The 16347-nt window shown below is 44.2% G+C and overlaps 1 protein-coding gene across 3 annotated transcripts in view; it reads right to left on the bottom strand.

The window, feature by feature from the left end:
• Positions 1 to 16347, bottom strand: part of gldc (glycine dehydrogenase (decarboxylating)) — a 210993-nt gene that overhangs the window by 91907 nt on the left and 102739 nt on the right. For all 3 annotated transcript variants that reach the window (XM_070888438.1, XM_070888437.1, XM_070888439.1), the window contains 5 exons: positions 12524 to 12629; positions 12305 to 12444; positions 2979 to 3059; positions 1096 to 1193; positions 63 to 147 (listed from right to left, as the gene is read on the bottom strand). In XM_070888438.1, the coding sequence (XP_070744539.1) occupies positions 63 to 147; positions 1096 to 1193; positions 2979 to 3059; positions 12305 to 12444; positions 12524 to 12629 (510 nt within the window). The remainder of the gene's footprint in view (positions 1 to 62; positions 148 to 1095; positions 1194 to 2978; positions 3060 to 12304; positions 12445 to 12523; positions 12630 to 16347) is intronic.

Below are 16347 nucleotides of genomic sequence, written 5' to 3'. Positions count from 1 at the left end.
CAACTACAATCTGGGGTTACATACTGAAGTAAAATAAATATATAAAAAGAGCAGTCACCTACCAGAGGAATCATGCTGTGAACTAGAGAAATATCTTTATTTTCTAACTTCTTCATGTACCGGACAATATTTGTTTCTGAGTGATAACTGAAATATACAAGTTAATAAATGAAGTGCCTAAAACATGCAATTATGTACAAATGATCAAATTATTAACTGAATATCAAGCTTGACACATAACACACAAAAAATGTTTTGTTTAAGACAGTATAATAAATTCTGGTTATTGTCATATAGCTCAACACACCAAAAAACTATAAGTGTGAATTGACAAGGCTGGTCTCACGCCCGTCTTAAGGCCAGGCCTTTATTGTCGTTTATGGATGTGTTTCCATAAGGGGCAGGGGAAAATGGAATCAGACATCATTAAAATTTTATTAGTAGCGGTGAATAGAATGTTTTGGTATATCTAAGGGCAACCTGATGATGTCCAAATAAAGCTAACAGCAAATAACATCCTGTGACTTTTCAATGGGGACCTGAATGTACTTTGGAAGATCAATTTAAAGACCTTAAGATGATTTATGAAGGTGGAAAAAGAGAGGGGAGAAAAGCAAAAACCTCCCAATTTTTTCCCACTCAAGTGTACACAGGGTTTTAAAATGTTTAGATATCCCGTCTGACATAAAACGTGATGCTCAAGATGAACCATATTTTGCAATTATATCGATTGGTATCTTAGAGGGAACGACAAGCACTTTAACAAGGAAGGGACAGATACATGTACAAAGTCATCTTCATAAGCAGTCCCTCGAACGAGGATGACCTGCTTCCACGAGTTCACAGGTGTTTCGATAAAGGACCCGATGTTCCAGTCCTGAACATCAATTGAGGAGGTGGAAGATGCCTGTGCCTGGATTTTTTTAACATGTTGCACATCAGTCACCACATGGGCTCGACAGAGCTAGGCCTTTATCCAGTGTACAAAGTGTGACAAGTGAACCCATTGTATTGAGGCTCATTTAGCTGTATGCTTGCACAGAGCTTTACGTCAATCGATTAAGCTGCAATCTCAGCACTAAGCTGGTTACCAACCTGTTGAAGACTGGATGTGAAAGGAATTTGCTTGTCCTCTTAAACTGTGTGGCCAAGATACCCTTCGGCTCATCTCCCATGCTCTCAGCTATCAACTCCTTAAAAAAAAACATTTATTACAGTAACTCCTGAAGATTGCACCAAACTATTTTAAAAAATAACATAAAAGGGCTGTTATCAAGTATATTTTGATTCTACTTCACATTCACAATCGGAAACTTAGCCCACTATAAATAACTAAAATTGTACAGTATGACCCAACTGGATAAACCGCATTCTCAAACGTTATCCTATTCAGAGCTAGAGCAAATTTATATCAATTTCCTTCGTCTCTTTTCCCATCCTAAGTTAATGCACCTACGCAGGCCACAGTTAAACTTTCATTCTAAACAATGGTACTGTCACTAACATATCTGCTTAAGGCCTTAATCTTTCTTCCCACCAAAGCCAAGTGTGATCTTGGCTCAGACATGGCACTCGCATTTCAGTCAGTAAGTCATGGGTTCAAGCCCCACTCAAGGGGGACTTGAACATATAATTTGTGTGCTGATAAGTGGCAAGTAACATTCGTGCCACAAAAGTCCCAGGAAGTGACCATCTCCAACAAGCGAGAGTCTAACCACTGCCCGTTGACACTCAATGGCATTACCAATGCCGATTCCCCCACTATCAACACCCTGGGTGTCACGATTGACCAGAAACTTAACTGGACCAGCCACATAAATACTGCGGCTACAAGAACAGATCAGAGGTTGGGTATTCCGTGGCGAGTGTCTCACCTCCTAACTTTCCACCATCTACAAGGCCCAAGTCAGGTGTATCATGGAACATCCACTTGCCTGGATAAGATCAGCTCCAAAAACACTCAAGAAGCTTGACATCATCCAGGACAAAGCAGCCTGCTTGATTGGCACCACATCCAGCACCTTAAACATTCACTCCCCCCACCACCAGCGCACTGCAGCAACTCGCCAAGGCTTCTTCGGCAGCATCTCCCAAACCCGCGGCCTCTACCACCTAGAAGGACAAGGGCAGCAGGCGCATGGGAACACCACCACTTCCATGTTCCCTTCCAAGTCAGACACCATCCTGACTTGGAAATATATTGTCGTTTGTTCACCGTCGCTGGGTCAAAATCCTGCAACTCCCTCACTAACAGCACTGTGGGAGTACCTTCACCACACAGACTGCAGCGGTTCAAGAAGGCAGCTCACCACCATCTTCACATGGGAAATTCAGGATGGGTAATAAATGCTGGCCTTGCCAGCAACGCCCACTTCCCAGGAGCGAATAAAAAAATCCATGCTGATATTTCAGTGCAGTATGAAGTGAATGTTGCATTGTCAGTGGTGCCATCGTTTGGCTGAGACCCCGTCTGCAGTTCAGGTGGACCTAAAATATCTCATGGTGCTATTTGAAGAAGATAGGGGAGTTTTCCCAGTGTCTTTGCCAACACTCACCTCAATCATCACTACCAAATTAGATTAACTGGTCATTATTCACTGTTATTTGTGGGAACTTGCTATATGCAAATTAGCTGCTGCACATACGTACAGATCAGTGACGACACTTAGAGATAATGTGAAAAACGCTATATAAGTAATTTCTTTCACCATATAATTTAAATTCTCCCCACATCTTCTGCACCATGAGCTGCACTCTGCAATTATGTTTCCTCAATGAGAGTAAGTTGCAGTAAGTTGCAAAGGGATCAAGGGGTATGGAGAGAAGGCAGGAATGGGGTACTAAAGTTGCATGATTAGCCATGATCATATTGAATGGTGGTGCAGGCTCGAAGTGCCGATTCCTGCACCTATTTTCTATGTTTCTATGTTTACATTTGTAGCACAGAATAGTTAAAATATTGCATCATAAGTACTTACGGCAGACGATTCACAGCCAAAAACCCAGAGGAGGTCATCCAAGTCTCTTTCAGTCACTGTTTCATCCAGGGACACCCCCAACTGTCAAATCAAAATTAAATGTTCAATCCAGGTGGTTCAATATCTTGTGCACCAACAATAGCAAACTCACAATCTACCAAAATTCCCTGGATTCTGGGCCGGTCCCAGTGGATTGGAAAACCGCAAATATAACGCCCCTATTTAAAAAAGGAGGCAGACAAAAAGCAGAAAACTATAGACCAGTTAGCCTAACATCTGTCGTTGGGAAAATACTGGAGTCCATTATTAAGGAAGCAGTAGCGGGACATTTGGAAAAGCATAATTCAATCAAGCAGAGTCAGCATGGTTTTATGAAAGGGAAATCATGTTTGAAAAATTTGCTGAAGTTCTTTGAGGATGTAACGAGCAGGGTGGATAAGGGGGAACCAGTGGATGTGATGTATTTGGATTTCCAGAAGGCATTCGATAAGGTGCCACATAAAAGGTTACTGCACAAGGTAAAAGTTCACGGGGTTGGGGGTAATATATTAGCATGGATAGAGGATTGGCTAACTAACAGAAAACAGAGTGTGGATAAATGGGTCATTTTCCGGTTGGCAAACAGTAACTAGTGGGGTGCTGCAGGGATCGGTGCTGGGTCCTCAACTATTTACAATCTATATTAATGACTTAGATGAAGGGACCAAGTGTAATGTAGCCAAGTTTGCTGATAATACAAAAATGGGTGGAAAAGCAAATTGTGAGGAGGACAAATCTGCAAAGGGATATAGACAGGCTAAGTGAGTGGGCATAAATTTGGCAGATGGAGTATAATGTGGGAAAATATTCGATTATCCACTTTGGCAGAAAAAATAGAAAAGCAAATTATGATTTAAATGGAGAAAAATTGCAAAGTGCTGCAGTACAGAGGGACCTGGGGGTCCTTGTGCATGAAACACAAAAAGTGAGTATGCAGGTACAGCAAGTAATTAGGACGGCAAATAGAATGTTGGCCTTTATTGCAAGGGGGATAGAGTATAAAAGCAGAGAAGTCCTGCTACAACTGTACAGGGTATTGGCGAGGCCACACCTGGAGTACTGAGTACAGTTTTGATCTCTGTATTTAAGGAACGATATAATTGCCTTTGGAGGCTGTTCAGAGAAGGTTCACTAGGTTGATTCCGGAGATGAGGGAGTTGATTTATGAAGATAGGTTGAGTAGGTTGGGCCTGTACTCATTGGAGTTCAGAAGAATGAAAGGTGATCTTATCGAAACATGTAAGATAATGAGGGGGCTAGACAAGGTGGATGCATAGAGGATATTTCCACTCATAGGGGAAACTAAAACTAGGGGACATAGTCTCAGAATAAGGGGCCGTCCATTTAAAACTGAGATGAGGAGGAATTTCTTCTCTCAGAGGATTCTAAATCTATGGAATTCTCTGCCCCAGAGAACTGTGGAGGCTGGGTCATTGAAAATATTTAAGGCGGAGATACACAGATTTTTGAGCGATAAGGGAATAAAGGATTATGGGAAGAGGGCAGGGAAGTGGAGCTGAGTTCATGATCAGATCAGCCATGATCTTATTAAATGGCGGAACAGGCTCGAGGGGCCAGGTGGCCTACTCCTGCTCCTATTTTTTATGTTCACACTGCAATTCTACATGGTGAATTACAAATTTTAGTCAAGGCAGCTGAGAACCAGGAGTGGGTGGGGGAGATGGAGAACAGCCCCTTCTTTACTCAGAATGTGAAAGGGAGTCTGGAGTCCTAACAGCAACATACATTTATATAGCACCTTTAACATAGTAAAATGTTCCAAGGTGTTGCACAGGAGCGTTATCAAACAAAACGAGCCACATAAGGAGATATTAGGACATGTGAAGATGTAGGTTTAAGGAGCACCGTAAAAGGAGGAAAGAGAGTAGAGAGGTTTAGGGAGGAAATTCAAGAGCTTAGGGCCCAGGCAGCTGAAGTCACGGCCGCCAACAGTGGAGCAATGAAAATCAGAGATGCGCAAGAATTCGAGGAGCGCAGAGATCTTAAGAGGATTGTAGGAATGGAGGAAGTTACAGAGATAGGGAGGGTTGAGGCCAAGAAGGGATTTGAAAACAAGGATGAGATTTTTTTTTTAAACTTGAGGTGTTGTTGGACCCAATGTAGGTCAGCGAGCACAGGGGTGATGGGTGAACGGAAATTAGTTAGGATACGGGCAGCAGAGTTTTGGATGAGCTCAAGTTTATGAAGGATAGAATGTGGGAGGCCAGCCAAGAGTGCATTGGAATACTCATGTCTAGAGGAAACAAAGGCAGGGATAAAGGTTTCAGCAGCAGGTGAGGTGAGGCGGGGCAGAGACAGGCGATGTAACAGAGGTGGAAGTAGGCAGTCTTGATGATAGAGAGGATATGGGGTCGGAAGCTCAGCACAGGGTCAAACAGGACGGCAAGGTTGCGAACAGTCTGGTCCAGCCTCAGACACTCACTGGCAAGGGAACGACTTTGTGGCAGGGTCTGAAGACAATGGCTTCAGCCTTCCCAATATTAAATGGATGAAATTTCTGCTCATCCAATATTGGATGTTGACAAGCACCGTGACAAAGCAGCTGCTATTAAAGTGCTATAGGCCAGAGCTGTCTAAGCTTTATCCTACACTGTTCCAATGAAGCCCGAGGAACAGCACTTCACCTTTATATTATGCACCTTAAAGCCTTCCAGATAGGAAGGACGTATTTTCTTTAGCAGAGTGGTTAACAACAGGGGGAATAGATTTAAAGTAATTAGCAGAATGTTAAGAGGAGATTTGAGGGGAAATTTCTTCACCCAGAGGGTTGTGGGGGTCTGGAACTCACTGCCTGAAAGAGTGGTAGAGGCAGAAACCCTCACCACATTTAAAAAGTAGTGGGATGTGCACCTGAAGTGCCGTAACCTACAGAGCTATGGACCAAGAGCTGGAAAGTGGGATTAGGCTGGATAGCTCTTTGTCAGCCAGTGTAGACATGATGGGCCGAAATGGCCCCCTTCCGTGCTGTAAATTTCGATGATTCTATACACTCTGGTTTAAGGGGGAGCTCTAACACAGGATCCTGAACTATGGCCACTCAGCTCACCACACAGCAATTACTTACATGTACAACCCCAAACCCTCGTCCTGTACTTTAGCTCCACATCTCTTTTTCAGCTCTTCCATGCCATTTGGCACTCTCCTCAACTAGCACATTTCTCATTAACTCTATTTTCTTGAAGAGATTGGTAAATAATGCATACCGGAGAAGGCATCTCCATGGTGCTTTGTTATTCATGGAGTTTTCAGTCATACAAGAAAGGGTGCACTTATTTGGTGCACTCAGGTGATGATTAGTGGCAAAGTCATGTAGTGGCTAAGAAGGCTTTCTGCAGGGACTAAAATAATTGAATGGATATTTGGCATAATATGTCAAAGCAGCAGGTCATACAAGTGCTCAAATGTCATTTGTTTCATTGTGACAGTTTGCACTGCAGTAAACGTGTTTTAAATCAGATAATTAAAGTTATAGGGCTAGAACCTCCTCTTTTTTTGCATGCTTAACGCCCACTTAATGCCCCTTTTACCGCTGAAATGACATAACGCCCATATATCGCCCATTCTGGCACAAAATGGAAATTGACAGACTTTTTTTTAAGGAGACTTATCGGTGAGCGTTATTTTCCCAATGGGCTTAACGCCGAGAAAAAATATCACCATCCGCCCACTTGTTTTGGGCGGAATCAGCAGAATGGGCGAATTCAACACCCATAATATCGCCCAGCGTTACTTTCCGCATGGAATTAACACCAAGATTCAATATTAACGCCCGCCCACTGTTTTTTGTCGTAAAGACCATACTAGCGGCCATGGAGATCGCCCATCTTCAATTTCACCACCTCGCACACATACCGCCCACAATATTGCTCGCTCAAAAAACTGCCCACAAAAAGTGGAACTAACCGGAACAAACGCCAGCGGTGTTGCTGGGATTTGTTAAATCCCACTCTTAGGTGAGGAGCTGATATCAGAAAGATTTGCCTGAAAGAGCACTGATGTGAGTGACAATGCTGACACACTGCTGTGTGTTTGCAGCTCAGACATCAATGGTGCCCATCACCTTGGTGCCACTTAAAGTTTACGCTGATTGATGTTAAGTTGTATTTAACCCTTTGTGAGACAATGTGCAACAAGGTTATGTTCAATAACAAAAGTTTAAGACCAACATTGGTCTGAAATCATTAAGTATCACAGCCAATAACACCCAACACCCGCCCACATCCCACTTTTTCCATCATTGACATCAATCACATGTTCAACATGTCCACCAATACAGGATACAAAGACAAAGCAGGAGCGTGTTTCCCAGCCCCCATACATTACAACAAATTGCATACACCCAGAAGGAGATATAACACAGCCATCACCTGCACACATGCACCTCACTTTCCTTTCCCCCTCTCCTCCTTCTCCCCACCTCTATCCCTTCCCCTCCTCGCTCCACGGCGCCTGGCCAAGGAGCTCCTCAGGCAGTGTCTCATTGGGGGGATGAAGGCAGATGTGTTGGTTGGACGGGTACGGGAGCAGGCGATGCCAAGGAGGCAACATTTTCTGATGTAGAAGCAGGATCTTGGTCCTTGCTCTCATCTGTCGTTCGCAGTGGTGGTGTGGAACCTAGGGGTGGTGTGCCGCACTCTGGGACCACTCTGTGGCAGCAGTGTTCCTGGCTATCGCATCCAGGGACTCCGCCATGCGCAGAATGTACTCGGTCATGGTGCCAACTGTCAGGATATGCCCCCCAATGCTTTGATAAGCTGGTCACCGATGTCTACAGTCCTCCTGGATAACTGTACCATCTCTCCACTGTCATGTCGCACTCGTGGAACAGACCTGCCGCGTCCACAAGACATCCGTGGGGTCGGCGCCGTCCTGGGGACAAATGGGGTGCCCTGTGGAGAGGTGCTTGGGGCCGGTACCTCCAGAGTGGAGGCGGGAATAACCGAAGGACCAATAGATGGCCTTGGGGTGGAATGGGTTCTGGACCGTGGCGATGCAGGTTCTTCAAAGTCCGCGCTCTCATCCGTGAATATCAGATTGACAGCGGATTGACAGGCGACAATCGGAGCTCCTCAGCACCAGATGTAGGATCATCCGCCGACTCCTGCCTCGCACCCCCACCTTCTGGCCTCTGTGGTCTTGCCTGGGGCTGCGCTGCTGCCTGAGCTGCAAAACACAAATGAGGTTTTTAGAGGAAAAGGGGGTGCTAGGGTGACAAGGTGAGTCCAGCGCTACACACAGCATATGCTTGACAAAAACACCATCACTCTCAAAATCATCGCAGGCATCACATTTCATGACCATCAACACATTGTGGATTGCAATGATTTTCATTAGGCCAGCATTATTTCTAAGACACTTTTAGAAATCATCTATCATATATGATTGGTCGGATATGAGTTGGTGTGGCATCTATAGACTTTACATCACGCAATGGTGTAAGCTTTACTCACGTGGCATCACTTTGGGGTCTGCAGATGCGTCTGTGGCTGTCCGAGTGTGCTTCCCCACGAGTGCGAGCGCTCATTCCTCCATCTCAGTGATGTCACTGGGGACTGGTGGCCCCCCCACGCTTTAACCTCTGCATGAACCTCATCGTCGATAGCTTCTTCTGTAAAAGGTGACAGGACGACATGGCATGTGATGATTGCGTGATATCATTGCTAGGTACTGTCACAGAGACTGATACAACACATAACCAACAGATGTAATCATGATTATTATGATTATTATCACTTTTTACCTAAAGATGTACACAATGACCGCAGGCTTTGAGTAAAACATTCCCGATAAAAGTGCAAGACCTCACATCTGCTAAAAGTCACTTCAGACTGTAACAAATCAAATTATATCAATACATAAGTACATGTAAATCAATGTAATACTTACTCTTGCAGATCCCACAAGGTCGTTCCATCGTTTGTGACATTGGTTGCCCTCACACACCTCGTTGGTTGCCGACAAGACCACCTCTGCTATCTCAGTCCATATTCTCTGGTAGGCCTTTGGAGTGGGCTTCCCACGCCCTCTCTGTGTCAAATCACCCCAGCGTGACTCAACCTCCTGCAGGAGGGAGGCATTTGCCTCGTCCGAGAACCTCCTGGCTCTTTTGCGGCCTCCAATATGCTCCTCTCCCACCTCACTGCTCTCTCTAGCGTCATTCTCCACAGCACGATGTGATGCCTCCTTCTCTTCCTCCATTGTAGGGCAAATTCGGTCAAATATGTGTCTGGTAACCTACTTGCTGTGAAGCTCGAAAGTCTCCCTCCTTCCTCCCAAAGCAGCCACACCACACCCAGCCACATCTTCAGTCCCTCTGAGCTCCCTCTCGCTCTGTCTCCTCTTCTGCACGTCATGATGACCCTTGACCTCCAGCTTCACGGGAATCGAGCGTTGCCATGCCGTTGCTAAGGACGGCCACACTTTACGGCAGAAGGCCAAAAAAATTTAACACTACTGCCCATTTGATATCGCTCGCGGTAACGCCCATTTTCAAAAATGTAAACTAGGTGTTTTGAGAATGGGTGAGAAGCCGGCGATCTGAAAACCCTTTTTTACCGCCCATGCTGGAAATAACGGCCAGTTTTTGGCAATAAGCTAAAAAGTGGAGGTTCTAGACCATAGAATCATAGAATGATACAACACAGGAAGCCTATCATGTCTGTGCCGGCCGACAAAGAGCTAGCCAGCCCAATCTCACTTTCTACCTCTTGATCCGTAGGTTACAGCACTGCAAATGCATAATCCAAGTAATTTTAAATGCTATGAAGATTTCTGCCTCTACCATCATTTCAGGCAGTGAGTTCCAGACACCCGCCACCCTCTGAGTGAAAAAAAGTTCTCCTCAACTCCCTCTAAACCTCCTACCAATTACTTTAAATCTATGCCCCTTGGTTGTTGACTTCTCTGCTAAGGGAAATAGGTCTGTCCTAGCCACTCTATCTAGGCCCCTCATAATTTTATACACCTCAATTTAATCTCCCCTCAGCCTCCTCTGTTCCAAAGAAAACAACCCTAGTCAATCGAATCTTTCCTCATCACTAAAATTCTTCAGTCCTGGCAACGTCCTCATAAATCTCCTCTGTACCCTCACTAGTGCAATCACATCTTTCCTGTAATGTGATGACCAGAACTGTATACAGTACTCTAGCTGTGGCCTAACTAGTGTTTTATACAGTTCTAGCATAACCTCCCTGCCCTTATATTCTATGCCTCAGCTAATAAAGGAAAGTATCACATATGCCTTCTTAACCACCTTATCTAACTGTCCTGCTATCTTCAGGGATCTGTGGACATGCACTTCAAGGTCCCTCTGTCCGTCTACACTTCTCAGTATCCTACTATTTATTGTGTATTCCCTTGCCTTGATTGCCCTCCCAACATGCATTACCCCACACTTCTCCGGATTGAATTCCATTTGCCACTGTTCTGCCCACCTGACCAATCCATTGATATCGTCCTGCAGTCTAAGCTTTCTTCTTCATTATCAACCACAAGGTAAAGTTTTTGCATCATCTGCAAACCTCTTAATAATGCCCCCTACATTTAAGTCTTAATCATGCCCCCTCCATTTAAATCATTGATATATACCACAAAAAGCAAGGGACCTAGTACTGAGCCCTGCGGAACCCCACTGGAAACATCCTTCCAGTGACAACAACACCCGTCGACCATTACCCTTTGCGTCCTGCCACTGAGCCTATTTTGGATCCTATTTGCCACTTTCCCTTGGATCCCATGGGCTTTTACATTTCTGACCAGCCTGCCATGTGGGTTCTTGCCAAAAGCCTTGCTAAAATCCATCAAACGCACGACCCTCCTCGACCCTCCTTGTTAACGCCTCAAGAAAATTCAATCAAGTTAGTCAAACACCACCTTCCCTTAACAAATCCATGCTTGATAAAATGACAATAAAAGAATTTATGCAATGAAATGGTGATGGAAGCCAAACCGATCTGTTTGGTACAAGTTGTTTGAGTGGAATGGAGTGTGGTTAGGCGGAATATTCCTCCTCGGCTCTCATAAAACAGAGGGGTGAGGCTGCTCTGCAACTTGAATGCATGATAGGTGGAGCATTTCTTCCTGGCTGAGATTTAGAGAGGCCACAGTGTATTAGAATTGAGAATCTATCAACAAGATACAGGCATCAGTGGGTAGCACCCTCGCCTTTGAGGCTGAAGGTTGTGGGTTCAAGTCCCACTCCAGAAACCTAGCACATAAATCTAGGCTGACACGCCAGTCTAGTACTGAGGGAGTGCTGCACTTTCGGAGGTGCTGTCTTTCAGATGAGACGTTAATCAGAAGCCCCGTCTGCTCTCAGGTGGATGTAAAACATCTCATGGCACTATTTCCAAGAAGTGCAGCGGAGTTATCCCCGGTGTCCTGGCCAATATTTATCCTTCAATCAACATAATAAAAAGATTATCTGGTCATTATCACATTTCTCTTTGTGGGAGTTTGCTGTGTGCAAGTTGGCTGCCGTGTTTCCTACATCACAACAGTAACTACACTTTAAAAGTACTTCATTGGTTCTAAAGCACTTTGGGATGTCCTGAGGTTGTGAAAGTTCAGAAATGTATTCATTCCCAGAGCACAGAAAGAAATGCTAATGGAGGAAACTGGGCGTGAGCTGCTGGCGCCTGTCACACCCCCATAGACAGCTCATTGTGAGAACTCATTTGAATGTGATTGGCGAGCTGCCAGCGCTTATCTACCCTGACAGGCGTTCTGCTGATCTTTGGGGTTGGTGACGGGGGGAGGGGAAAGTCAGAGGAACCCTGGCTGAGTTTTCCCCCCCTCCCAATCCAAGGAACATGGAGGCTAATTTTACTGCCCTAGCTGACTGATATCACCTGAAGCAATGTGGACCAGAGTTCAAGTCTGGCCTGCCTTGGGAGCACACTGGGGAACCAGTGGATGTGGTGTATTTGGACTTCCAGAAGGCATTTGACAAGGTGCCACATAAAAGGTTACTGCATAAGATAAAAGTTCACGGGGTTGGGGGGTAACATATTAGCATGGATAGAGGATTGGCTAACTAACAGAAAACAGAGAGTCGGGATAAATGGTTAATTCTCAGGGTGGCAATCAGTAACTACTGTTCTTAACCTGGGTGGTGCATTAACCTATCAAGTAATTGTCAGTACTGAACCAGTGTCTCTTTTTAAAGGCTTAGAAAGAACACAGTACATAAATTTTGGAGATATTTTAGAAGTAATGGTGTAAAATTGTTCAATAAACGGTAATATTATAGCCAAGCGTGACCTCACCATACAGTCACCATATCCTCGGAGGTTCATCTGCCGCTGGGCAGCCCTGTCAACTATCTCCCGGGTAGCCACACCACAGTGGATCTTCAGTGTGTCAAAAAATATTTCGTGCTGTACTTTATGCCCAGCACGTTTCAAACCTGATTACAAAGAGATTAGATCAGAACTGCACTTACTGACAAATTTAAAACAAGTTTTAATTTCATTAATACGTCTTACCTTCAGCTAAGATTAAAGTGGCGTTGTGTACTCTCTTTGCAATGTGTTTCAGTCCATTCGGGCCATGGTAAATAGCAAACATTGCAGCCATGTTGGCCAAAAGTGCCTAAAATTACAAGGAACAATTTTAAAAATACATTTCTCAAGAGAAATGGGAGGAATACAAATTTGTTTTGTCAGCAGTCTGTCAAACTCCCATCTAAAAAAAATCATCTGCCAACCAACCACAAATTCATTGGAGAAACTATCATAAATCTTATATAATTTTACATTCCGAAGATGCATGTAGTAAAACACCAGATCTAGTGCGCGTTTTTCCCACACACTTGAGAGTGTCATACCTTCAGCCCATGTTTATGCACATTTCGGTGTCACACATGTACTTGATTAGCTCCAAATTCATAAAACTGGAACACATCATAAATTAAGAAATTGGCAATGCATCAAACAGAAGAATGTATGGGTAAACTCCCAGTGGAAAACTCCTCAAGACATAAGAAAACAGGCAATCCAGAATGAGCAGCCGGCAAAATTTACCAATATAAAAATGAAAGGAGAACCAAAGAGTTTGCGTTATATAATATTTTAAAACCCTTCTGGTTACCATCTTCCTTTCTCATTATGCTGAGAACACGGCTGGAAATACATTTAGAAAACCAATTAATGACATTAAAAAAATTACGGAAAACAAATAAGAACATAAGAACATTAGAATTAGGAACAGGAGTAGGCCAGCTAGCCCCTCGAGCCTGCTCTGCCATTCAAAAAGATCATGGCTGATCTGGCCGTGGACTCAGCTCCACTTACCCGCCCGCTCCCCATAACCCTTAATGGTTAAAAATCTATCTATCTGTGATTTGAATACATTCAATGAGCTAGCCTCAACTGCTTCCTTGGGCAGAGAATTCCACAGATTCACAACCCTCTGGTAGAAGAAATTCCTTCTCAACTCAGTTTTAAATTGGCTCCCCCGTATTTTGAGGCTGTGCCCCCTAGTTCTAGTCTCCCCGACCAGTGGAAACAACCTCTCTGCCTCTATCTTGTCTATCCCTTTCATTATTTTGAATGTTTCTATAAGATCGCCCCTCATCCTTCTGAACTCCAACGAGTAAAGACCCAGTCTACTCAATCTATCATCATAAGGTAACCCCCTCATCTCCGGAATCAGCCTAGTGAATTGTCTCTGTACCCCCTCCAAGGCTAGTATATCCTTCCTTAAGTAAGGTGACCAAAACTGCACGCAGTACTCCAGGTGCGGCCTCACCAATACCCTGTACAGTTGCAGCAGGACCTCCCTGCTTTTCTACTCCATCCCTCTCACAATGAAGGCCAACATTCCATTCGCCTTCCTGATTACCCGCTGCACCTGCAAACTAACTTTTTGGGATTCATGCTCAAGGATCCTCAGGTCTCTCTGCACCGCAGCATGTTGTAATTTCTCCCCATTCAAATAATATTCCCTTTTACTGTTTTTTTTTCCAAGGTGGATGACCTCACACTTTCCGACATTGTATTCCGTCTGCCAAACCTTAGCCCATTCGCTTAACCTATCTAAATCTCTTTGCAGCCTCTCTGTGTCCTCTACACAACCCGTTTTCCCACTAATCTTTGTGTCATCTGCAAATTTTGTTACACTACACTCTGTCCCCTCTTCCAGTCATCTATGTATATTGTAAACAGTTGTGGTCCCAGCACCGATCCCTGTGGCACACCACTAACCACCGATTTCCAACCCGAAAAAGACCCATTTATCCCGACTCTCTGCTTTCTGATAGCCAGCCAATTCTCTATCCATGCTAATACATTTCCTCTGACTCCACGTACCTTTATCTTCTCCAGTAACCTTTTGTGTGGCACCTTATCGAATGCCTTTTGGAAATGTAAATACACCACATCCATCGGTACACCTCTATCCACCATGCTTGTTATATCCTCAAAGAATTCCAGTAAATTAGTTAAACATGATTTCCTCTTCATGAATCCATGTTGCGTCTGCTTGATTGCACTATTCCTGTCTAGATGTCCCGCTATTTCTTCCTTAATGATAGCTTCAAGCATTTTACCCACTATAGATGTTAAACTAACCGGCCTATAGTTACCTACCTTTTGTCTGCCCCCTTTTTTAAACAGAGGCGTTACATTAGCTGTTTTCCAATCCGCTGGTACCTCCCCAGAGTCCAGAGAATTTTGGTAGATTATAACGAATGCATCTGCTATAACTTCCGCCATCTCTTTTAATACCCTGGGATGCATTTCATCAGGACCAGGAGACTTGTCTACCTTGAGTCCCATTAGCCTGTCCAGCACTACCTCCCTAGTGATAGTGATTGTCTCAAGCTCCTCCCTTCCCACATTCCCGTGACCAGCAATTTTTGGCATGGTTTTTGTGTCTTCCACTGTGAAGACCGAAGCAAAATAAGGAAATGACCTATACAATATCATTTTCTCTGTTTAATATAGTCCTCAAAGAAACTCCCATAATTGTTTAATGACAGACAAGGCAGGCAATTGCACAACTTTTGCAAGGATTTACTGTTTGTAATTGTGAGTCAAAGGAAAATTTACAGGCAGCATGAAGATTTGAAAGTCAATATAAATTTGCTCTTTCGAAATTCTACAAAAACCACAAAGCATGAACTTTGAGCGAGCTAATTTTCTGAAGTTTAACTGCACAGTGAAGATAAAAACTTGCTCTCCATATTACATGTAGAATTGTATTTATTTACCATCTGCAATCAGTAAGGAAAACTATTTTACTGGAAGCACTTACTTATCTCAGTCGACAGGGAGAACTCTTACAAACTTAATTTCACATTCTTTCAATGGAGGCGTTCACCTTTCCGCCCACTTCCACTCCTCTTTGTAACAATATAATATTTGATTCACTACAAGTAATGCCATGTACCTCTACTTCCCGACTCCCATTGTCTGCTTTGAAGGCATCCACAGTGTCAGCTGTGGCTCAGTGGGTAGCCTCTGAGTTAGAAAGTTGTGAGTTCAAGTCCCAGTCCAGGAACTTGAGCACATAAATCTACGCCTTGTCCTCCTCTCTTGTTGCTTACCCCTGTGTGTTACGTTCTCTGAAAGTTAAATTCTCCAACCTCCAACTTCTGCTGCCCATCCCTTGCTCCACCCTCCCTGATATACCCAGTGAATCTTTCTGCACCTCTTCTGACCCCAGTCGCCGTAAATCTCCGACTACTGCCCACCTGCTCCACATCACCCAGCAAAATATTAGCTGTCTCTGTATTTACAACCTCACTGTGGATACGTGCTGCAAACATCCCGCGGCTAATTTAAGCTGGCTCACTAAAGTCAACTCCTTCATTTTCAAAGAGTGTGTTCCATGCATCTCTATAATCTACTGTCTCACCTGCCTCAACTGCTGTGACACTCACCTTTTCCTGTTCCCATACCCCTCCCCTGTAGGACTATTTTAATGTTGAAATATCTCAGTCTCTCTCATTATAATCACAAGTATACCAATCACACACTATCTCGTGTGTCAGCTGTGGCTCAGTGGGTAGCACTCTCGCCTTTGAGTCAGAAGGTTTTGGGTGCAAGTCCCACTCCAGGGACCTCAACACAAAAATCTAGGCTGACACTCCAGCGCAGTACTGAGGGAGCGCTGCACTGTAAGAGGTACTGTCCTTCGGATGAGACGTTAAACCGAGGCCCCGTCTGCTCTTTCAAGTGGACGTAAAAGATCCTGTGGCACTATTTTGAAGAAAAGCCGAAGTGTTATCTCTGGTGTCCAATATTTATCCCTCAATAAACATTATCTGGTCATTATCACATTGCTGTCTGTGGGAGTTTGCTTGCTG

The sequence above is a fragment of the Pristiophorus japonicus genome, chromosome 1 (assembly GCF_044704955.1).
Source record: "Pristiophorus japonicus isolate sPriJap1 chromosome 1, sPriJap1.hap1, whole genome shotgun sequence".
NCBI lineage: Eukaryota > Metazoa > Chordata > Chondrichthyes > Pristiophoridae > Pristiophorus > Pristiophorus japonicus.
The sequence above is the reverse complement of the archived record's forward strand: the minus strand, read 5'-3'. Positions and strand labels throughout refer to the sequence as shown.